Source organism: Musca vetustissima, unplaced genomic scaffold (genome assembly GCF_032173495.1).
Source record: "Musca vetustissima isolate MV318-11 ecotype Yass unplaced genomic scaffold, APGP_CSIRO_Mvet_v1 utg46481, whole genome shotgun sequence".
Classification (NCBI taxonomy): domain Eukaryota; kingdom Metazoa; phylum Arthropoda; class Insecta; order Diptera; family Muscidae; genus Musca; species Musca vetustissima.
The window spans coordinates 12,134-38,316 of record NW_026876003.1 but is presented as its reverse complement, the minus strand read 5'-3'; the positions used below and the strand labels follow the sequence as shown (position 1 = coordinate 38,316).

At 36.2% G+C, this 26,183-nt stretch overlaps 2 protein-coding genes across 2 annotated transcripts in view; both read left to right on the top strand.

The window, feature by feature from the left end:
• LOC133338546 (uncharacterized) overlaps positions 1–16,637 on the top strand; it is a 39,155-nt gene extending 22,518 nt beyond the window's left edge. Inside the window, exon 2 of the mRNA XM_061546719.1 lies at positions 15,699–16,637. Coding sequence (XP_061402703.1) covers positions 15,699–16,626 — 928 coding nt within the window. The 3' untranslated portion in view covers positions 16,627–16,637. The remainder of the gene's footprint in view (positions 1–15,698) is intronic.
• Positions 16,638–21,413: 4,776 nt separating this feature from the next.
• LOC133338545 (mucin-2-like) lies at positions 21,414–25,786 on the top strand. The gene is made up of 5 exons (XM_061546718.1): positions 21,414–21,434; positions 21,503–21,614; positions 21,673–21,989; positions 22,949–23,871; positions 25,429–25,786. Exons 1-5 carry the CDS (start codon positions 21,414–21,416, stop codon positions 25,784–25,786), a joined length of 1,731 nt encoding a protein of 576 aa, XP_061402702.1.
• The last annotated feature ends 397 nt before the right edge of the window (positions 25,787–26,183 follow it).

The following is a 26,183-nucleotide window of genomic DNA, read 5'->3' as shown; positions in this document are numbered from 1 at the left end:
AGGATATATAGGGACTTTGGTGCACTATTTACGTAAAATCGATCGAAACAATATATGGGAGCTATATCTAAATCTGAACCGATTTTTCCCAATTTCAATAGGGTTCGTCCTTGGGCCAAATAAGTGAACTGTGCCAAATTTCATCCAAATCGGATCACAAATGCGATGTATTTTGTTAACAAAAATACACGGACGGATGTTCTGCCATAATATGTGTTTTAAGCGTTCAAAGCTAGGAAGGGGTTTCTGTCGTAGTAAAAAAAGTGCTTTGATAATTTATTTTTTATGGAATATATAAAAATGTCTGTCCATCTGTTTAAATCGCGATAGAGATCGCAATATTTAAGATGGAATTCAGAATGTTTGGTATTGCAAATGGGATATCCATGTGTTGGTGAAGCCTCCTTATAAATTCTGTATTTTACTGATTTTAGGTACGTTTCTCGACTAAATTGGCTGTAATTTGGTATTATTATTAATACTGACTCAAGTTTCGGGGTAGCTCCGATATAACGGTACCGGCCAATATTCGGTATTTTGGAGATTTTGGACAAGTTTTACAATCAAATTGGCTGTAATTTTGTACCTTGTACTAAAATTATTATATTGACACAAGTTTGAGGGTAGCCCTATATAACATATACGTACTAAAAATTCTTAATTATTAATAATCCGTATTTTGGACACGTTTTTCAACCGAAATGACTGTAATTAAGTACTCTCATTGGCTATCAAATCTCACTACCAAAAATTGTCAATATCGATCCTCGTTTTAGTATAGCCACATATAACGGTAACCTCACTATTTGGGTATTTTGAGAATTTAGTCATATCTTCCTCACGTCTTTTTAGATATGTTCAAGTCTTACCTAAATATAAGCTTTCTCCTAGGATACCTCATTAATTTCAGATAATTTGAATGTCACCTTTATCGTGGAGGTTACAAAAAGTTCGGCGTTTTAATTTGTTAAAATTCAAATTTGTCCGAATAGAACACCTCGAAATATTCGGATATTGATCAGATTCAAGTCATGCCTCTCTATGAAATTATACATATATGTTGCTACTACGCCACAGTAACTAGACGACTATCCTCAAGTCGACAACAAGGAGTAAATCACCAGACATCCGATTGCCAAGTAGCAAGTCTGTAGCAGCTATCTGATTATTTTCGTAAAATAGTCTAGAATGGCGATGTCGCTATGTATCACTAAATTCACGCTACTTGGTCGTGAATAATCATAAAATATATAAAAATTACTTTATATCTTACCTCGTTGTAAATGGCCCCCGAGTAAATACCCGACAAATATAAGAACAATGGAAAAAATAAATCAGGAGAATGTTTTCCAAAAAGTACTGATTTGTTATTCAGAATTTTTAAGGTTATTGCCGTCTATTTCAATCGTGGGGATTGTATTTAGCAATCCGTGTACTTGGTGTGTTTTGACATAGCCTCCCCATTTTCCCCATTTTCGGTATCCTAAATGAAATTTCCAACCTGAATGTTTTAGAAATGAGTATCTTATAGTGGAGCGTTAAAAATTTTCGACCAGACCATTCTTAACAATGTTTATTATTATTTGTCAATATAGTATTTCCCCAAAACCATTTGGTCTGTTCCAGTACTTTTTTAATCTTAAAGCTAGTAAAAGGGAAACATTTCAAATACGCTCTCAGAGTACAAAATAATTTGAAAAGTTCGGGAACGCAAATCTAGTAAAAAATCAAACAAAATCAACATAACAGCCAATCAGAAGTAGGCATTCCTGTTTACCATTTTTACTCGGCCAAAGAGAAAGCCATTTTGTTTTGTGCTCTCTAAAGTGAACCCCCCCATTCTAGATTTTAATTTTTCAAGCTTTTCAAAGGGCTGATAAATCAATACCAGTGCTCGTTAAGGTTTGTAACTTTGCATATATATATTTGAAGATTTAAAAGAGAAGAAAAATAATTTACAAAAAAATTTTGTTATTGTGTTGTTGTTGTTTTTTGTAATTAAAGAAAAGTCCTTATTTTTGATGGCGGGCATGATAACTCCTCACTGGAACATCGGAATTCGAAAATTCCAACGGTGTTAGAAAGAGTACATGTCTAGCTCTCGTATGAACGAGGATTATTGACTTTACTTTAAAATTAACAAAATGGCGGACCTTTGAAAAAATATTTTTGGAAAATCGCCGATTTTTGACCAAAAACCAATTTAAAAAATAAGGAAGATCTTCACCGATTGGCTTTATCCTAGTTCATACGATAGCTGTACACTCACAGAGAAACGTGTAAAAATTTGAAGTCGATTGGGTTATTAGTTTTTGAGTTATCGTGCCCGCCATTCGCAAAAGAGAAAAACGCATTTAAAGTTTGAGAAGCCCTTCAGCCGTCACTTGATGTTGACACTATAAATCGGCTATATCTTCAAGAGTTCTTGAGATTTTCACTTGAAATTTTGTAGCGACATTCTTGAATAAAAATTTTTGACCCCGAGAATGGGGGGTCCCCTTAAATTTGATTCACTGTTTTACCAGTTTTATGGGTTGAGGAACGGTTTTCGAGTAAAAAGTTGCAAAACATATAAAATTAGTAGACTCTTTTAGGTTCTGGAACGGAACTATTGTTATCATCTATGTGGTATAACTCTTTGTATCGTCTTTCCATTTTATTTTCTGCGGAGGGGATTTTTATTTCAGGGGATGTGTGTGTCTGTGTATGTTTTAATTAACAAATCTCTTAACATCGATAATTACAAAGTTGTTCAATAATTGTTTCATTATCTCTTGTCGTTGTTATTATTTTTTGGCAATCCAATTCGCTTGTTTGTCGATTCGAAGTTGACTGTCACCATTGTGTCTCGTCTTTCTTCCCTAAGTGGTGATAAAATATAATTAAAGTGTCATCTTTAAGTTTTGCAATGTCACGTTTAATAAACACAACTCATGGGGATTTAATACAGCTAAGTGAACCAAAACCAAAAAAAAAATATCCAATTGCCAAATGAAACAGAACACATTTATTTAATCATCGATAAGTTTTTATTTATGAACTTTGTTCGGAGATGGTGATTTAAGCGTTATTTTTGGTAATATTCTAAGAATTGGCTTTAGTACAAATTTCAATGAGTGATTTGTGTGAATAGTAACACAAGGGAATTATCTCATACACTCGAGAGAGTCTAGCTGTCTTGAGACATGTTTCGGTTTCAGATCTAGATTTAGCTTTTATATATGATCCATCATTCATTATTCACCTGAACATATCATAGTCGGTCCCATTCGACTTTTGTCGTTAATTCCTTCCTTCCTGGCATTTCCATTGAATATGTTATCTATTATCAGTTTAGCCTATTACTAATAATCAGTACAGCCCCTCTAATTACCCGTCCAGATTCCCTTCACCGTGGGTTGTGTTGTGATGTTCGGCTTTCGGCTCGAAAAGCACAAATAATTAAGTTTTCGGTAAACTTTATCCGAAAAATTGTTATCTGATCATCACTTAGCATTTTGGGCGTTGTCCTTGACCATCACTGGAACCTCCTGGAACATTTCAAAGCGATCAGCGCTATATTTCCGCCCTCCAGTGTGGTAATAGGTTACTAAGTAATATATATAAATAGGTAAGCAACTGTAAATATTTAAGTGTAACTCCCGCATACGAGTACCTACGGCAATATAATTGGTATCAATTTAAAGGTCAATTACACCTCTACGGTATATTTTCAACTTCTCGGGTGTATGTCCTTCAGTGGTAAATATATACGCTATAGAATACAAATTTTGTCATTTTTCACACAAAAGTTAGGGTCCATTTGACCCGCTAAATATTGACCGATTTTTATCAAAACAGGCATGCCCTTTCTTTGGCCCGATCCCCTTCTCCATGCAAAAATTCGCGATGTTTGGGTAATAATTGTGGCCTCTGGAGCGACAAGAAAATCAGACAAAAATAAAGTTTTTGGTCCATTTCATCCCCTAAATATTAACCGATCTTTTCCAAAAGCAATAGGGGTCTTCATTTGCCAGAACACATCATACATGCAAAATTTCGTGAAGATTGGTCCATAACTGTGGCCTGTATCGTGTTTACAAATTATAATGGGCAGACGGACGGACGGACACACATGTCTAGGTCGACTCAGCTAGTCGAGATATGACGATCGGTATACTTAAAGGTGGGTCTAGGCAGACGGACGGACGGACACACATGTCTAGGTCGACTCAGCTAGTCGAGATATGACGATCGGTATACTTAAAGGTGGGTCTAGGACCAATATTTCGCGGCGTTACAAACATTTGGGGCTGCACAAAGCTATAATACCCTGACAACATAGTTGTGTAGGGTATAAAAAAGCTATAATACCCTGACAACATAGTTGTGTAGGGTATAAAAAATTCATTGGTATTTATTTAACATTTTTTTTGCATGTACATAATATTATATGTGCATTATGTATGTAGCTTTGTTGTTGAATGTCACATAAATTCAACCCTGCTGCAGTAGCATTTCTAATTTGATTAAAACGATTTGTTATCTTGTCAATTTGTGATATTATTAGTCGTGTTTATTTTGTTGTTGTTGATATTTCTATTAATAATTTAGTCCGATCGATAATGCAGACAAATTTCGAACAGATGTATTGGCATAAGTGTACATCCGCGTACATATGTAGGGATAGCAATGAATGTCAATAACACTCGTTAGCTTGGGGACATTCCATTTAGGTAGGCAAAAAAAAAACACACACACACAAAAGAGGAAGTCAATTATCTTTCAATTAAAAAATATTATCCATCATTATTATCATGATTGTTGTTCTGTGTTTGTAATTTATTAGGTGAATTTATGCAGTTAATTATATTTATGTATGCATGTGTTTGAGGATATTGATATGATAAGTAACGGTAGATTACTGTAATATTTTTTTTTATGAAAAACAAGTGAGCGTGATATTTAAGCTTCCTTCATTGGTTTGTAGATTTTATCTATGGATCACGACTGGTCTGTTCCCTTACCCAGAAAGTGGTAAAACTTTTCAAATTTATAAAGAAAACTTCGAAAATAATGGCGATTATTAATATGATTATCGCAGGCTCTTGCTGTTGGGGAATGTAGAAGGAATGCTCATCGGTGTTCATTTCCTTCTATTATGTTTACTATGTTTCTTCCCTAGATATTCTACGGGTAGTCCTCGGAATGTATTCTAGCCCTTTTGTTTAAATTCTCTCGTCTCAGCAAGTTATCCTGGTAAGGAATTCCTGACTTAAGAAGGCACTTGCCGTCTCTGTTAACCGAATCTTTAGCTTCCTCCTCTTATTCCCACAATCGGTTAAGTTTTTCAACTTTTCGTATCTTCGGGTTCCAATCTGGCGCCATTTACTACTAGTGATTTTTATCTAAGGCTGAGATTAGTTCAGTAGCTAACGATTAGAGTAAGTCTTTTAGTAAGTTCCATATTTAATTTTAGTTCAATCGTACATTGGTATACGTCAGAGAATTCTGTTAATATAGCTAATATAGAAAAATATGACTAGAATGTGTAAGGAGAATACATTTAGATCTTCTAAAGGAAGATCTTCAGATATTATACAAGAAGTCCTTCAGAACTTCGTTATAAAAGACCAGGTCATACTTTTATAAGAAGATGTCTTGGTCTTCTTGATCTTCTAAAATAATACAATAAGTCCAATTTTTTGTTGCATATGACATTATCTTCTGGTCTTCTACATATATAACATGTAGCCTCCACTTAGGATATTTCAATGGACTTCTAGGTATATACCTTTTGGTATTTTATGAGATGATTATCCTTTACTCTATAAGAATAGTTTTATATGACACATGAGAGGCCTTCAGGTCTTCTTGTTCGTAGACCTATGGGTCTTCTGTAAGCTTACATTCTGGTCTTTTATAAGCAGTTTTCCTCATCTTCTATAAGAACATTTCTTGAAAGACCTTCAGGTCTTCTGATTCGTATTCCTTCCGGTCTTCTATAAGCTGAAATGACTGATTCTCTATAATAATTTTTCACGATCTCCTATAAGAACACCAGCAGTACTTCTATAAGAATGCCTTTTGATCTTCTATAAAAATACCATTTGCAAATATTCTTTACGAAAAAAAACTGGTATTTTTAAGAAAAAAACCTCCAGGTCTTCTATACCTTAACACTGTACCCTACCCTATACCCTTCACACTGTGGTACAGGGTATTATGTCTTAGTGCATATGTTTGTAACAGGCAAGAATAATCGAGTTAGACCCATGGTTCCTTTTGAGAATATACATAGAATCACTTTCTGAGTCGATTTATGCATGTCCGTCCGTCTGTCCATGTTAAATTGTAAACAAAGTAATGGTCGCATTTATGATCCGAATTGAATGAAATTTGGCACAGCTCATTTGTTTGGCCCAAGGACGAACCCTATTGAAATTGGGAAAAATCGGTTCAGATTTAGATATGGCTCCCATATATATATTTTTGTCCGATTTAAGGTAAATGGTGCACCAAAATCCCTACATATATTTCGATTTGCACGAAATTTGGCACAGTGTAATGAATAAGGTCTAGAATGATGTGTACAAAGATTCGAAAATCGGTTCAGATATATATATATATATTCATCCGATTTTAGGTAATTGGTGCACCAAAGTCTCTGAAAATTTTTCGATTTGCACGAAATTTGTCATAGCGTACTGAATTAAGACTAGATTGAGTTTCGCGAACATCGGTTCAGAATTAGATATAGCTCCCACATATATTTTCGTCCGATTTTATGTAATCGGTGCACCAAAGTCCCTATATATCTTTCGATTTGCACGAAATTTTGGTATAGGGTACTGAATTAAGTCTAAAATGACGTTGCTAAGCTTCGTGAAAAGATCCATAGCTAGGATTGACACAACGTACTGATGTAATATAAATTAGTCTCTGGCAAGTTTCCCTGAAATCGGTTCATATAGATATATGTAACAAAAACCCGTCGTCTGTTAGGATACATATGTAGAATATACCCTAAGTGGTCGGCCAAGTCCGACTTTACTACTTTCCTTACTGGTTTAATTTAAAAACGCCTGTTTTAAAGTATGTATACCTCTTTGTCTTCTCTATGAACTACTGTCAGGTATTTTATAAAGGAGATGTTATGGTATTCTAAGAGAAACACTTGGGGTCTTCATTGATAATATCAGCTTAACTGATATTAAAAGTCCAGATATATAGGTACTATTTGTTTTAAATAAAACGACCATCTGATATCCTATAAAATATCTGATCTTCTATAAGAGAAGAGCTTCTGTTTTCTAAACGGAATACATCCCAGTCTTCGTTTTAGCCATGTACGGTTGTGTATTGAAATTGTGATAGATATCGCAATATTTGAGATAGAGAACTGGAATTTTGCACTGCCATTGTTATTACTCCGACTCTGTTTGGTACAACTACCCCTCTCCCTTTGTTTGGTAGAAACACTATATGACCGTTGCCCTGGCCATGACATTAAAATTCTGCTAGGAGATTTTAATGCAAAAATCGGAAGGGACAATATCTTTGGCCCCACCCTTGTGAAGAAACATAAGACAACGGCACCATATTCAAGCATCTCGATATACACAAGGCCACCTGGATCTCTCCTGATCAAGCAACGAGAAATCAAATTGACGGAAAGCATTCATCTAGTGTTTTAGACGTCCGATCGATCCGAGGAGCGAATATCGATTCGGACCATTACCTTGTGGCGTCTAAATGTAGCAGCAAAGGTGCGATCTAACACAACACGGAAAATCGACGTTGAAAGTCGTGGCCTACTCCGCTCAACTTACCCACCTGCTTGAAGAAATCACTTCTTGTCCCGATAATAGTATAGAAGCACAATGGCAAAGAATTGCCCACTCCCTACAAACTGCAGCAAAAGCAACACTTGGGTACCAAAAACCACCACCAAGAAACCCAAGGAATCTCGTAATGCTACTGATGTGAAAAACGCAGCGTATAGGGCAGCCCTCCAGACAGTAGCAACACGTAACGTGGTGGAGAATTATCGGGAGAAAAGGAGAGAAGAGAAACGTCTTTTCAGAAAAAAAGAAAGAACAAGAAAAACGTGAGTGTGAGCAAATCGAGATGTACAGGAGTCAGAATGAAGTCCGGAAATTTTATCAACGAGTAAAACACCAAACCGAAGGCCAGATGCTGGTCAGGAGCATGCACCAGCGGATTAGTACAATTTGGCTAGAGGAATGCATGCCCAATGATTAGAACCTTGGCATCCTGCGTCCCGTTCACAAAAAAGGAGATAAGACGATATGTGCCAACTATAGAGGAATAAGTCTCCTTCCCATCGCATATAAAGTGCTATACAGCGTGCTGCGTGAACGGGGTAGTTAAAGATTTTACATACCTTGGTACCGCCGTAAGTAAAACGAATGACATCAGTTTTGAAATTTGGAGAACAGATGCTACTATGGTCTAAGTAAACAGTTTAGAAACAAGGCCACCTCCCGCCAGGACAAACTCACACTTTACAAGACGCTGATACTACCCGTGCTATTATATGGATCTGAAGCCCGGGTACTTGCGCAAGCATATGAGGCAGCTCTTGGGGTGTTTGAAAGAAAAATTCGATACCGACGCGCTTGGAAATCTTTTTTAAGTTCGGCTTAGGGAACAACCGTTCTTTAACAAGCCAGCTAAGTAAGTAAGTACCCATAAAGCGGTACCTCCAAAATTTCGGTATTTTGGGAGTTATGGACATGTTTTTTCAATTGGCTGTAATTTGGTATTTTGAATTCTCGCTGATTAGCAAGTATCCCTACTAAAAATGATCTTTAGCGGTCCACTTTTTTTGATAGCTCCCATATAACGGTACTCCCCATTAGTCGGTATTTTGGGCACGTATTTTCCAAATTGACTGTAATTTGGTACTTTGAGCTCCCATTGGGTGACAAATCTTCTTATTATAATTTTTCATTTTGATTTTGTGGGTAGTAAATATCCCTACCAATCAGAAGTTGGCATTCCTGGTTCCCATTTTTACTCGGCCAAATGTTTTGAGTAAATATATCACAAAGATCGTTATCTTTGAGATCTATTTACTCAAAACATTTGGGCGATTTTTGTTGGTGTTCTCTTAAATTTGGGTGAAGGATTTTCTAATATCCAGGGTATTGGAACGGATTTCGATTAAAATGTTGCAAAAATTTTAGATATCTTTATGTTCTGGAACGGAACTTATATTATCGGACCGCCTCTGGGTGTTGAACTCATTAACTGTTTTCGTATTCATAAGAAAAAGTACGATATTATTTATATCATCTCTGACAGCAAAGATTTCATTTATCATATCCACATACCATTTAGTTGTACACTCACATACAGATGGCAGTGCTGTATCTTAAAAATAATATTTAGTGACGCCTTAGTTGTAACTAAGTAACTCGTTGCTTTGTTATTCAGTAACATTTAACGTAGGAAATACAATAAAAAATATCCAATATATTAGTGTATTAATTTTCTAATAATTATAAATGTTTTATTTAAAAAATACATGAATTTGCTTTAGAAAATAAAAAAATAAATTCAGAAATTCCTATGATATATTTCCTAATAATATCAAATGACAGCATTAAAATGGAATAAGAAGAAGCACGACTAGTTATCGTCTAAGTACTTTGATAGGTTAGCACACTCACACACACACATGTGACATTTCAAACTGCCAGCAAGAAATAATAGCAGCAAAACATACGACGCTACAAAGCAAGAAGCGACGACAAATAACAACACTCGAAACTAAACATTAAGAAAAAAATATTAAAAAGGAAAGAGGAAATCAAAAAGAGATTGTACCCGCTTGCAAAAAAAAAAAAGAATAATAATACCATTTAAAATATTATAACAAACAAAAGACTGCATAACGATTTGTGTTAGTATGTGAATGAGTGTGTGTTCAACAATTTAATTTATTTTAAACAAATAAAGCAAACAATAAATAAAGAAAAAAGAGGAACATAAAAAGACCATATCCATAAGCTAATATGATGATAATCGGCATATTAAAAGAAAACGTCATTTCAATAAATCTAGAAAAAAGAAGAGTTCAATTGTAAGCGATTCTTCAAACGAAATCCACAAATAATTTCAATCAAGTGAAGAAGAAACATATCTTGCCAAAAAAAATATAGAGCAAATACGAAAACATCATAAAAACCTTGAAAGAATCTACGATAGCGACAAACACAATGTATTAACCAAAACACATACGCATTTTTCCAAAGTGAAAAAAGAAAACAACAACAGCAGTGAAAATTAAGAAAATTTCTTCCACATATTTTCAACTCAGCTGGTTGCTGATTCGGTGAAAATGTTTCAAAATATTTGCAATATTTTTCTATTTTCTTGTGTGATTTCAACATTTGCCACGGTGTACAGGTAAGTTGGTTTCTGTTTTTTTTTGGCAAATAGTTATGTGTTGGGCAATTCCGTCATTATTAACCACTCTTTTGCTTAAATGGATGGAGGGTACAGCTGAAGAAATATTTTTGGAAATACTAAATATTGTTTGTAAACAATAACAATGTCAAATTAATACTCAATCAAATCATTAGCATTATGTGGGCCCTCCTCTCTTTTGTGCTCTCTTTCTCCCTTCCTCTCTTCCACACTCACTATATACCCCTTAATAACACAAACAATTAAATAACCCAACGTTGTACACAGTATTCGGTTTTAAAATTTGTAACAGTGCTCAATACAAAATTTGTTGTGGGTAGGTAGATCCATATCCATACAGTGATCGGCATGCGGAATGCACCAACGTGTTTTTGGAAATGTACACTAAAACCGTACAAAAGATTCATGGCGCAAAACATGAATATTGTAGGAAGAGTAATAGGTGGTACTACATTTAGGTACGTAAAAAATGAGAATGTTGGAATTAAAAAAAAAATATTTTTAACATATTTTTAAATGACCCACTAGTCATTGAAAAAATCCTGATTTTTTTTGCAAAAAATTTTTGGTGTTTTTTCTAATATTTTTATACCCTCCACCATAGTATGGAGGGTATATTAGTTTTGTTTTCCATTTGTAACGCATCGAAATAATTATTTCCGACCCTATAAAGTATACATATTCTTGATCAGCGTAAAATTCTATGGCGATTTAAGCCTGTTGTAATTTCTCTAGCTTCTAAACGAATTGAGATAGATCGCCAAAATTTTGCATAGAGTCTTTTGTCTACAGGCAGGTCAATTTTGAATGATGGGCTACATCGGTCCACATTTAGGCATAGCTCCCATATAAGGGTACCCCCCAATTTTTGGTATTTTGAGGTTCCTGAGCGCGTTTTTCAACTGAATTCGCTGAAATTTTGTACTTTTAGTTCTTATTGGGTAGTAAATCTCTCCACTAAAAATTATAAATATGGGTCCATATTTTCGGATAGCCCCCATATAAGGTTACCCCCAATTTTGCGGTATTTTAAGAGGTTTTGATCGCATTTTTCGCTGATATTTGGTACTTTGAATTAATATTGGGTAGCAAATCTCCGTACTAAAAATTATAAATATAGGTCAATTTTTTCGAATAGCCCCCATATAAGGGTACCCCGAATTTTTGGTATTTTGGTTTCTTGGGCGCGTTTTATAACTGAATTCGCTGAAATTTTGTACATTGGGTTCTTATTGGGTACCAAATTATTCCACTAAAAATTATAAATATAGGTCCACTTTTTCTGGTAGTCCCCACATAACGGTACCCCCAAATTTTCGGTATTTTGTGGGTTCTGACAGTATTTTTCGACCGAATTGACTGTAATTTAGTACTTCGAGTTCTTATTTGGTAGCAAATCTCTCCACTATAAATTATATCTATAGGTCCATTTTTTCGGGTAGCCCCCATATAAGGGTACCACCCCATTTTCGATATTTTGCGGTTCTTGTACGCGTGTATCAACAAAATTCTTTGTAAAAATTATTAATATTCGCCCCCTTTTAGGGGTAGTCCCCATAAAAACTGTGGTGATGGCCTTATATAACTGAAACCTCTAAATTTCAGTATTTTGTAGATGTTCCATCCTACCATGCGTCGTCAATATCGATCCACTTTTTGGGGTTTTTGAGAAAAATATACATAAAAATTTCTGAAAGTTGTATTTCATGTATATCGGCAGGCATTCAGGCATCTCCTCCATATAATGATATTTCCGGAAGGAAAGAATTGAGTTACATAGCAAAGTCTCGTATAACTTTGCAATCTAAATTGCAGTGGTTTGTGGATTTTATATTCTACCACAGGTTATTAGTATCAGTCCACGCTTTGGGGGTTTCAGATTTTAGAAAAATCCCCATTAAAAATTGCTGAAATTTATATTTGGTGTACATAATGGTTTACATAAATCCGTTTGTAGAATTATCGGTATAGGTTATTTTTGGTATATTCCCTATATTTTCATATCAAATATCTGTCAATATACCTATGGTGGAGGGTATCCAAAGTTCGGCCCGGTTGAACTTAACGGTTTATTCACTTGTTTTTAAATCCATGCCTGTATTTGGACCATCTAAAATATTTAAAAATCCACGCTTTTGTTTGGACCTTCAAAGAAAATTTTTAAAAATCCACGCTTATATTTGGCCCAAAAATATATTAAAACCAGTGAGCGGAGCAGTATAGTCCGACGGGGCCGACCATATGATACCCTTCACAACTTCCACGAAAATATAACTTTCTGTGGTTCTATATTCTGAGCTTGGGCAATATTTCGTGATATTTGTACCCTCTGGACCATCTAGAGATCAACAAATACTACTAATATTCAGTACATCCCTTCTAATTAATTCCCTTCACCGAGGGTTGTGTTGTGATGGGCTCGAAAAAGCACAAATAAACAAGTTATAGGTCCACTTCATCCAAAAATTATTATCTGATCATCATCGAAATTTATAGGCGTTGTCCTTGGCCATACCTGGATCCTCATGGAAAATTTCTATGCAATCAGCGCTAAATTTTGCTGCTAGTGTGCTTATTCTTTGGCCCGATTCCCTTCTCCATGAGATTTTTGGGTCATAATTGCGGCCCCTGGGAGGACCAGAAAATCAGATAAAATAAAGTTTTTGGTCCATTTAATCCCCTAAATGTTAATCGATCATTACTAAAAACAATAGGGGGTCTTCATTGGCCATAACCCATCCTACATAAAAAATTTCGTGAAGATTGGTTCATAACTGTGGCCTGTATCGTGTTTACAAATTATAATGGACAGATGGACGGACAGATCGACTCAGCTAGTGGAGATATGATCGGTATACAAAAGGGTGGGACTTGGACCAATTTTTTGCGGTGCTACAAACTCCTGGGGCTCCACAAAGCTATAATACCCTGATAACATAGCTGTGTCGGATATAGAAATTGATGAATTTTTAAAAACCAGTGAGCGGAGCAGTATAGACTTACGGGCCGACCATATTATACCCTCCACAACTACCACGGAACTCTATCTTTCTGCGGTTCTATATTTTGAAACTGGGCAATATTTCGTGTTATTTGCACCCTCTTGTTCGATTATAGGTCAACAGCTCCACTTTCTAACCCTGGCATATTTTCCATTTTTTCTTGAAGTGAATTTTTACGCCATAAAATAAAAAACTGGTCACTTTAGGTTTTGGTTGATTTGACCCTCGGAATATTGACCGATCATCATCTAAACAGCCGCTCTAAGTATTTGGTCACATCCCCTTCACCTTGTGAAATATGCTATGTTCTGTATATAATACTTGCCTCACACACATGTCTAGATCGATTCAGCTAGTCGAGATATGACGATCGGTATACTTAAAGGATCTAGGACCAATATTTCGCGGCGTTACAAACTCTTGAGGCTGCACAAAGCTATAATACCCTGACAACATAATTGTGTAGGGTATAACGAAAGTGAACAAAGAGAAAATTCGGTACAAGTCAAGCGTCTAAAATTTTGAATGGCGTTTATCGTTCCGATGCTGTAACAGCCAATTATATACCGTTCAGGAATTTTTGATATTAAAGATTCACCTCGTCGAAAATGTCGATTAAATTGGAGAAATTATCGAAGTCGACCGGCATGTTAGCAGTCGTGTTGACCATTTTCACAATAAAAATAATGGATTTCTTTTTCCCCAACATAGTATATCCATGCTTATATTTGGATCTTCGAAACATATTTAAAAAAATAATACAGTTGTGCATTAAAAATCGAAGGTGGCTTTTAACTCTTAATTTTTTATTCGATTTCGCCGTCGTCAACTCCAGAGATTAAGATGGTGCCATCTGGAGGAAAATAAAATATGGAAATTATGGAATATAAAAGTTGATGAGTAAGGGCTAGATGACACCATCTTGCGGAACACCCTTTTCTTTTTTATACCCTCAGCCTTATGGCTAATGAGGGTATAAAAACTTTGGGACGGTGCACATGTGCGTCTTCGAAATATTGGTTTTAGATCCCATGTTTCTTTGGACCAAATCGTTTCCGTCAATTTGGAGTCGAATGTCTGTTTGGCCGTCTGATGCGCACGCTAAATATCGAAGGTAGTAACCGATTTCATCCAAACTTTGCGCATCTTAATATTTCTTCCAAACTTAGAAGATGGGGAATATCGGTCAACTCCTTCTGGTACCTCCCATACAAAATGTCAAAATTATGCTAAATATTAATTTTATAATATCATGCGAAAGGATTATCCCATTTGAACCAAACTTTGAGATTAAGTCCGAAGCTGGGACCCAATGGTCCACAACTTCTGGTACCTCCTGTTCACAAATGTTTAAAATTTTCAATATTTATAAATCTAATATCAGGCGAATGGAATGCCTGTTTAACTAAATACCCAGACCACTGTAAGTGGGGCAATTCAACTCCAAGTGAGCAAAGTTTAATTTTACTCCCCTTTAGAATAGAATTTGTATATTTTTATATGGACATCAGCCGTTTGTTTTATTATAATACTAATCATTTTATAAATAAACAAAGGCACAACTACAATGTCAGATTTGAATGTCGGTGATTTCACATATCAAATTCAGTGTGTCAATTAAAAAGAAATATTGCAAGCCTTTGTTGTTGTTGTTGAAGTTGGATTTGCTGATAATTTGCTTTTATAAGGAAAAGAAATTAGGTCACACAGTATTAGTTGTAGGAAATGTGACGAATAAACAAAAGCAACAATTATGTACCCAATGTGTATACCCTTCACCATAAGGTGGAGAGTCACGTACGTTTGAAACATCTGGAAATATTCATCGGAGACTCCATAAAATATCCTTGATCAGCGAAAAAATGTATGTCGATTAAGAAATCTGCCCCTGTTAATTGAAATTAGGATTGAGATCGTAGTATTTATGATAGAATTTTGATTACATTTCTACTACTCCTAGGATATTTGATCCACCTATAGTTGTGTAAACGTTCTATACCCTCCACCATACATTAATTTATTCGGAAACCTTTTATGAGGACAATTTCAAAACCTGGAGATATATTGTAAATTATGTTATATGCCAGGTGATTTTATTCGTCATAGAAAAATAAAACAACGAATAGAAAAACATCGAATAGAAACTGTGTTTATAAAAATAAAATCTTTATGGTCTGATAATTGACTTTACTAATATGTAACGACCGATTTAAGGCCCTGACCGTGGTAATAATTTTCTCATTTTCCATTTCATTTCAGTGAATCTTCCGTGGACAGCGATGAATTGGCCGATCTGCAATTTCGCAAAGGTGATCCTCTAAAACGCATCCCAGAATCAGAACAAAACATATTCTTTTCCGATGAGTTGAGCTCCTCGGAATATCATGATGATCTAGATATTGAAATGGAAAATGGTGGCAACTATGAATGGGATCTTCTGATATTTACCCAACAATGGCCGGTGACCACCTGCTATCATTGGAGAGAAGAAGATAAAGATCATGAATGCAAATTGCCGGCAGCCAAGGAATTTTGGACTGTACACGGTGTGTGGCCGACGAAGAAAGGTCACATTGGACCTTCATTCTGTAATAAGACGGCAAATTTCGATATAAATCTGCTGGACGATATCAAGGATGAGTTGAATCATTTCTGGCCAGACATTGATGGTGAATCGAAAGGTGATTGGTTGTGGAAACATGAATGGCTGAAACATGGCACCTGTGCCGCTGCTCTGGAGGAGCTAAACAATGAACTGAAATATTTCTCTCAGGGTATAACGTGGCGTGAAGATTTCCAACTATCGAATATTTTGGGTAATTCTGGCATACACCCGGATTCAAATAACACCGTGGTGGCCATACACGCTGCCCTGGTAAAGGGTTTGGGCAAAAATCCTTCCATTCACTGTTTGTATGACAGTAAAAAGGACATAAGCTATTTGGAGGAGATTCGTATCTGTTTCGATAAGACGCTCAATGTCACCGATTGTGATGGCGTAAAACTTGGCAATGCGGTGTCTGTCGACTATCCTGGCGGTACGCTTATTTCGAATTGTCACATATCAAAACCGGTGCATTATCCCAGTTTGGTGCCGAATCGTCGACGCCAAGAGAAATCCAAATGGAAATTCCCCATTGTAAATCTATACAAGCTGGTACAATTTATTATGTGGTTTACTCTATAAGTGTCAGGTTATAGGCTTGTAAAGCCGAATGTATGATAAATATAAGGAAAATGAGGGAAAATGAAAACATAAATCAGAGGCATATAATTTAATTAGTGAAAGGAGAAAAAAACTACCAACAACAGAATTAATAAGAACAAAATGTATTTTTATTAGTAAATTCGAAAAAATAATGTAAAATTAATAATTTTATTTTTTATATACACACATACATATGGAAAAAATGATGATAACAAAATTATTGTAATGACATGTTATTATCAAAAATTTATTTTTTTGTATTATTTAAATTATATTTATTAATATTATTATTGCAAATGGAAATTCAATATCAATCAATTACCGTAACACTCATACGTAAATACATACACATATTATTTTGCAACATTTATTATATAACATTTCTATTGAAGGTATCATTATTGTAATTATTATCATTATTATTGGATTAAAATAAATCTAAAAGAACAAAGGTCTGACATTTATAAGTTAAACAGAAAAACCACGTGAAATTAAATTCAAATATTTTCTTGGGCCGTATTGGTGAAATTTATTGACGACGAATAATAAAAAAATATGTGAAAATTGTTGTATTGTTTAAATTTATTTTTAAATAAACTAAATAATAAATATAAAATCAATAGATTAAAATTAAACAAAGAATTTTTTTAAATGTTTATATATCAAAGTAATTAAGAAATTTGGATTTTTTTCCGGTATTGTATTTCGAACTTTTCTAAGAAAAAATGAAATGCCAAATTACAACTATGCTTTCTTACTTGGTCTTTCAATCCAATTCGTGGTCTTCCCCTTCTACGCGAACCATGGGGCATTCTCATTCATCCGCATAGCAAGGCCTAGCCACCGTAGTCGCTGCAGCTCAATACGACATACTATGTCGATGTCCGCGTATAAATTATAGAGCTCGTGGTTCATTCGACGCCGATATTCACCGTCGACGCAGATCGGCCCGTAGATATTTCGAAGAATTTTTCTTTCAAACACTCCAAGAGCTGCCTCATCTGCTTACGCAAGTACCCATGCTTCTGATCCATATAATAGCACGGGTAGAATCAGCGTCTTGTAATGTGTGAGTTTGGTTTGGCTGGAGGTGGCCTTGCTTTTGTTGTTTGCTCAGACCATAGTGATGTCATTCGTTTTATTTACGGCGGTGCCAAGGTATATAAAGTCTTTAACTACCTCGAAGCTGTAGTTTTCAAGTTCCACAGTTGGTCCGAGTCTACTGGACGTCTTGGGCGTTGATACCATCAGCTTGGTCTTCTCGCCGTTTACTGCCAGACCCACTTTGGCAGACTCCTTTTCAATTTGTTCAAAGGTGGCTGTTACCGCTCGCAATGTTCGACCCATTATATCGATGTCATCGACGTAGGCGAGTGTGTTGTTTGGTGTACAGAGTGCCATTTCTGTTCACCTTTGCGTCTCGTATGACCTTTTCCAGTAGGATATTAAAAAGATCAAACGACAAACTGTCACCTCGTCTGAATCCTCGTTCGGTATTGAAGGACTCCGATATGTCCTTTCCGACTTTAACTGCTGATCTTGTGCCAGTTAAAGTTATCCTGCATAACCCTACAATTTTGCAGGGATGCCGAACGTAGAGATGGCTTTATTTTGACTCCTGTACATCTCGATTTGCTCACGCTCACGTTCTTGTTCTTTCTGCTTTTTCTGAAAATACGTTTCTCCTCTCTCCTTTTCTCCCGATAATTCACGTTACGTGTTGCTACTGTCTGCAGGGTTGCCCTATACGCTGCGTTTTTCACATCAGTAGCATTACGACACCCCTGATCGTACCATGGGTTTCTTGGTAGTGGTTTTTGGTACCCAAGTGTTGCTTTTGCTGCAGTTTGTAGGGAGTGGGTAATTCTTTGCCATTGTGCGGAGTAGGCCTCGGCTACCTGTTGTGTTTGCAGCTTTTCGACGTCGAGTTTCCGTGTTGTTTTTGATCGCACCTTTGTTGCTACATAAGACGGGTGCGTACCTTGGCTGCCACAAGGTAATGGTCCGAATCGATATTCGTTCCAGGGATCGATCGGACGTCTAAAACACTGGATGAATGCCCTCCGTCTATCACAACATGATCAATTTGATTTCACGTTGCTGATCAAGAGAGATCCAGGTGGCCTTGTGTATATCGAGATGCTTGAATCTGGTACTGCTAACTACCATGTTTTTTGCTGCCCCGAAGTCAATCAACCTCATGCCGTTGTCGGATGTTTCTTCGTGAAGGCTGAATTTTCCGACTGTGGGGCCAAAGATATTTTCCCTTCCGATTTTTGCATTAAAATCTCCTAGCAGAATTTTAATGTCATGGCCAGGGCAACGGTCATATGCTGTTTCTAGGCTGTTTCTCGTAAAATATGTCGTTGGTCTGTTCATCTTTATCTTCGGTCGGAGCATGGGCGCAGATGAGACTGATGTAGAAGAACTTCACTTTTATACGGATTATAGCAATTCGCTCATCTACTGGAGTGAATCTGGAGAGAAGGACGGGCCAACCAAATGAAACCCTACCTAACTACCACTGAGGTCTAAATTTCAGCGGATCTACTATATTCAGTTCAATTTTCTATGTTCGGCTTAATTGTGGCGAATATAGAAAATCAACTAAAAAAAAAATTTCGACCCATTTCTTCCCCGATCATCTTCGAAAATTATAGAGTCGCTTTGCCCATAACCGGAACCTCATGTGAAGATGGAGACCCTTATGGGGAGATTTTAAAAATTGCAGGTAAAGTAAAGAATATGGATCGTACGAAGAGGGAAAACCTTGAAAGGGAAACCCTTTAACAGATCCCCTATAGATAAAATAATTTCTACAAGGCTTCTATAGGCAAAATATTTTCGAGATGAACACAGATGAACTTTTACAAAAGGTGTATTTTACATGTCTGCTGCAGCCAGAGAAACTTTAACAGAAACGGAAAACTTTTTATACACAGGAGACCCTTCACCGTTTTAATATATACAGATCCTCTTTAAAGAGAATACCTTCGACAGGTCCTTTATGGAAAAAAGATCTTCAGAATTGGGGTTTTCATAAAAACAATACCATCTACAATCTTTTAGAGACAGAAAAACTTTACCGGTCTTAAAATTTGGAATTTTTCTACTGAACTTTTATAGACATAAGGTGTCCTATGGACAAAAGAACTTCTATAGACAAAAAAACTCACACAGGTGTTTTCTGGAGAATGAGACTTTTTAGAATTTGCAGTCCTATACTATTCTTCTGAAGACCTATACAATTTTTTTTACAAACAGAAAATCTCTCATAGGTTCCCTATAGGCAGAAATACTTCTATAGGCAATAGAAGTCCTGTGTAAGGTCTACACACAGGACATCTATGGGCTATAAAACTCCTATGTAAGGTCTACACACAGGATTTCTATGGATAGAAGACATTTCACAGACCTTTTACAGCTAGGAAACATTATTGAAATTTTATACAGACTGAACAAAATCTAAAAGTTTTTTTTATAGACAAAATTCAGAATAGAAGTCTTCTGTAGAGCAATCTCCCTGCACCCAATCTCTGACAACCTTGTGAGCACGCTATCCCATAAAAAGAAGTCAAATGCGCCTTTGAAATCGACAAATGATTCAAGGACGTATTTGGAATTTGACCCGCTCAGTCTATCTTGCACATGCCACCACACGTCCACGTACCTCTACCCTCGGCAAAAACCGAACTGATACACGATCGTGCCTTCGCTGTAGCATTCCCTAAGACGTACAACCATCCTTTCCAGCACTTTTCCATGAACTATAAAAAGACGCACCTATACGAGCGCAGATCACTCTTCACGCAGGCACACTTCCATGCACACAGGAAGTAACCCTGACCATGTTATGTAGCTGGAAAGAACGAATTCAATATATTCCGGCATGATCTTCCAGATCTATATGATTCAAACCAGGTTCGGATTTTCTTTAGACAAAAGTAATTTTAAAACTCTTTCGTAATCATATATGGACAAAAGAACGTATACAGGTTTTCTATGGGTAAGAATACCCTTCAAAGGACTTCTATAAACAGAAGGCCTTATTACGATTTTCTATAGACAGAAAAAATTCTACAAGAATTCTATAGACGCAAGACTTTCTATCGACAGAAAATCTTCTACTGATTTTCTATAGACTAAAGAGACTTACTACAGGCTTATTCACTGGCCTTTTATAGACAGAATTCCTTTCACAGGTTCTCTAGGTAGTGGTCACAATCTATAGCTCCTCAAGAGAAGGGATATATTTTATATTTCTTCTATAAACTGGATATCTTCTTCAGAGGTATAATAACATCTACTAGTCTTCTATAAAGTTAAAGGTTAAAGGTCCTCTACAGACAGAATACCTAATATTCTTAGATGTAGAGCACCTTATCTTTAATTATGGTTCTCTGATGCGTCATTGCCCCAAATTTTAGTTTAGTTTATTTTTTTTTAGTAAATCGTCATAAAAAATAAACAAAATTTCGGATATGTTTTTGTTTTTATCTATGAAGGGCAATCTACTGTATCGGAACACACCTTAATTTTGATTCTAATTTTGCTAAATTCAACAAAAAAATTATCATATGTCAAGTCATAAAGATATAACAGTTAAATACGTAATATAAATTTTACTATGATATATTTTGGAGAAATGATTAGAATTAGTTGTGAAAATAAACTTGGTGAATTACGAACGTACAAAAATTTACTTCCGTTAATAAATTAAAAAAAAAAAACAGCTAATATTTATTAAATTTTTGTTAAGCAGGGCAATGCTACCTCTATTGAAATTGGTAGGAATTGAAAAATATACCGAAAAATTTAAATGGAAACAATTTAATTATTTTCTGAAATAATTCAGCTACTTGGTGCTGCGCTGTGTGTTGCTGTTATCGATGCCAGCTGTAATGTCTGCCAGCCGGGTAATAATGTGGCCTGTCATAGTCAAAATCGTTATTCGCCTTGTGTAAACGGTGTGTATTTTGAATATTTTCCTTTAAGGAATTAATATCACTCTGGTTTTCTTTCAAGGCCAACCCACCAAGGACTATAAAACTTGTCCCGAAAATTTCGTTTGTACTTCGGCCCTTTTGATATGTTATCCGCGTGAACATAATTTGGCACCAAGTTGTCAACGAATTGATGAAACCAATGTTGCACCGGATGATGGTAAAAACTGTGGCGTCTGTGATAAATATAAAGTTTTCGCTTGCCTCAATGAAACCACAATTGCCTTTTGTTTTGGTGAAGATCGGCCAATGGAGGGACACATATCCTATTGCCCGGAGAAAACAGTGTGTGATATCACATTGGAAAATGGTTTCTGTAATGATAAATCAGTTGCGCGGGTAAGTATGGGGAGGAAGGACATTTTTTAAGATTTAAAAATATATTTGCGCGTACTTTTAATAGAAAAGTAGTGCGATTTCTATACAAGTCCTTTTATTGGACTTTATAGGCAGGTTGTGGTCTTTTAAAGACCGTAAAGGTCTCTTATTTCGCATTTTACGCTTTTGCTACCTTAATTTGATCCAAACGTTATACATCTTAATATCTTCTTTATAAGAAGTTCAATGACATACAATAACGATCTACTCTTTCCACATCCTAACATGTTTCGATGTCATACAATATCGAGCTACTCTTTAAGGGATCTGAATAACAAGTAAATAAATCGTCAAGTTCGGACAGAACGAAATTTTGATATCCTCTACCATGAGGTGGGCATTCAAAATACCTAAAATCGATCGGGATTCTTAGGTGAAAATATTGACATACATGTAAACTACCAGAAGTTTGTTTAGCCTCTATGACAACAAAATATATATTGCAAATTTAGTTAGGATCTTCAACATACCGAAAATGTGGTGAGATCTTTATATGAGGGCTGTTAATGTATGGACCAATATTGCAAACTTTCGGCGAAGAAGTTTTATTTACTCATCAAGAACCCCGAATTTCAAATTGAAGTCACTCCGGTCGGAAAACCATATTCTCAACATTTCATAGATATATATTTTATTTTGAGATTTCGATATAGAATTTTCAATGCTATTTTTTTATTCTCATTGGATGTCAAATATAACTACCGTAAAGCAATATCTATCCCCGTTTTATATAGCTCGATATAGCCCCTCTACTCGATACTTTGAAAATTTAAAACATATTTTTCTGTCATAACATGTGTTTTTTCCTAGGAGCCCCAATAATTTTAGATATTTTAAATGTTAAGCTCATGGCGAAGGGGAATAAAAAGTTCGACACGACACATCATTTTTACTTATTTCATTTTTATTTTTTCTTCCAGCCAAGTTGTATTCCAGGAAACGGCGAAGTTGATGTTGCAACGAGCACTCCCATAATAACAACAACAACAATGTTACCTACCACAACCACAACAACGATGATACCCACCACAACTACCGTGATGCCAACAACTACGACTACAGTCAGTACAACAACCACAATGATGCCAACAACAACTACAACAGAAGCCATCACAACTACCACAATGATTCCAACAACATCCACAATGCCAACGACCACAACAACATTGTTGCCAACTACAACTACCACAGAAGCAACTACAACAACCACTGAATTGCCAACAATAACAACAACTACCACAATGATGCCAATCACTACAACAACAACGGAACCCACAACAACTACAATGCTGCCAACTACAACTACCACATTACAGCCAACAACCACTACAACAACTCTGGAACCAACTGCAACAACCACAACATTGGAACCCACAACTACCTCATTGGAACCCACAACTACCACATTGGAACCCACAACAACCACATTGGAACCCACAACTACCACATTGGAAACCACAACTACCACATTGGAACCTACTACTACCACTACAACCATGGAACCCACAACAACAACCACAATGCTACCAACTACAACTACCACATTAGAACCCACTACCACCATCACAACTATAGAGCCCACAACAACAACCACAATGCTGCCAACGACTACTACAACAACATTAGAACCCACTACAACAACCACGATGCAGCCAACCACCACAACCGAACCAACCACAACAACTACTACGACTGAAGTTCCCACAACAACTACCACTGAAGCCATCACAACAACCACAACGATGCTGCCAACACCATCCGGGCCACGTACACCAAATGAAATATGTCTCGACGAGGGAGTACCTGGATTTTTCCCACCCGATGATGATCCAACGTGTACCAAGTAAGTTTCAATTATAATAGAAATATTGCACGATTCACAGGAAATTTATATCCTCCACAGAGTGAGTAATTTAGATCAAAATACTTAGAATAGTTCGGGGTCCTATATGAATAATGTCTACATCCTATCCTACATTGGATAATGTCTGTTAGGAGCTTTTCCTTACTGAACAAACGAAATACCACATGACTGACTCTGGGGTCGGCTATGACATCCAAACATCGAAAATGGGTCAGTTATGTCAAAGTTTTTAACCACCAAAACCAGATTCCCAAATAAAAGCCACTTCGATTGGAAATAAGAGTCGGACAGGCCGACCATATGTGGTTTCTGCGGTTCTATATTCTGAGCCTGGGCAATATTTCGCGGTATTATGACAGATTATAGGTCCACTGCTTTACTTTCTAAATTTTGGCATATTTTCCAAATCTTGTTTACCCGAGGTGAATATTTCCGCCATAAAATAAAAAAAATGGTAACTTTAGGTTTTGGTTGATTTGACCCTCGAAATATTGACCGATAATTATTTAAACAACCCTTCTAAGTATTTGGTCAGATCCCCTTCACCGTGTAAAATATGTGAGGATCTGCATATAAAAACGGCCTCTAGAGAGACTAGAAACTCTGACAAAAATAAAGTTTTCGGTTCATTGCAACCCCTAATTATCATCTCAACATCACCGAAAACTGCAGGCGACCATAACCGGAACTTCATGTAAAATTTCAAAGCGAAAAGCGCAACATTTCCGCCCTATAATGTGGAAATAGGTTTGTAAATAATATCAGAATACGTAGACGCCTGTAAATATTTAAGTATAATTCCTACATCCGAAAAGATACATCACTGTAATTGGTATCAATTTAAAGGTCAACCACTCCCCTTGGATATACTATTAAGTTATCGGATGTAAACGATAGGGGTCTTCATTAGCCAGAACCCATCCTACATGCAAAATTTCGTGAAGATTGGTCCATAACTGTGGCCTGTATCGTGTTTACAAATTATAATGGACAGACGGACGGACACTCATGTCTAGATCGACTCAGCTATTCGAGATATGACGATCGGTATATTTAAAGGTGGGTCTAGGGCCAATATTTCGCGGCGTTACAAACTTTTGGGCTGCGCAAAGTTATAATACCCGGACAACATAGTTGTGTAGGGTATAATTATTAAAATATTGAAAATGGGAGGGACTTTATAACGGGTATGTGTCAAAAATACAGATGATGAGGTGGAACCCCTAATTTTAGTCTGTCCATTAACACCTGAACTGTCTACTTTTACATATATCGCTTGGAAAATTTTGTTAAAATTATTTAAATATCGCAAATAGGCGGATATATAAAAATTGTCTGCAAAAAGAGTGTTTTAACCACCAAAACCTTGAACGCAAAAATTACAGCTACTTCGGCACGGAAAATACACCTAGGATCAAATTACCTAAACTATGCAGGACCTTATGTATGGAATCTATATATTAAATATTTGGAATAACTATTAATCGGAAACAAATACATTACTAATACATACATTACATTTTTTTAAATTTGCAGCTTCGTTGTCTGCTATGGTAATCCATTGAAGGGTATGCTGAACACCTGCTCCACTGGACAATATTTTGATCCAGTGCTGAAATTTTGTTCAACAGAAATACCTCCAGGCTGTCCAGGGGGAAGTTCTACAACTAGTACTTCTACAACCACTGCACCCGAACCCATAATTACAACAACCACCACCACAACTACTACCACAGCAGCTCCTACAACAACACCAACCACCACAACTACGACAACTACTACTTCTACTACCCCGGCAGCACCTACAGAACCTCGTGATCCAAATCAAATTTGTGTGGATGCTGGTAGTACGGGTTCATATAAAACCGATGATGATGTTACCTGTACGAAGTAAGTAATAGATCTTTTTGAATCGATTTATGCATACCTTGTAAACAAATTTGTTATTCGAATGAGATACAATTTGACAGAGCTCATTTTTATACCCTCATCCTAATGGCTAATGATATCAATTTTAAACCACAAGTTTTTTTTTCGACGAAATCCGTTTTGTAAATCCAAATGGAATGTACGGTACAAAAATGGTACACATCGTTTCTTATGTCGCTAAAGGACTATAGGACTCTATTTTACATGATTTCAAAGGTAAATTCATAATGCCTCTTTCATAGAAGTACTGCTCTATATTTGCAAAAAACTCTAGAAGTCGCTTTTCACAATCATCCATTGTAAACCAAGTACAGGTCGCATTTATGATCCGAATTGGATCATAAATGCGACCTGTGGCACAG

Coding starts and splice junctions, on each gene's coding strand:
- LOC133338545 (XM_061546718.1), top strand. CDS start 21,414: ATGCTACCTCTATTGAAATTG. Junction 21,435..21,502: donor TGCTACCTCTATTGAAATTG/GTAGGAATTGAA, acceptor GAAATAATTCAG/CTACTTGGTGCTGCGCTGTG. Junction 23,872..25,428: donor GATGATCCAACGTGTACCAA/GTAAGTTTCAAT, acceptor TTAAATTTGCAG/CTTCGTTGTCTGCTATGGTA.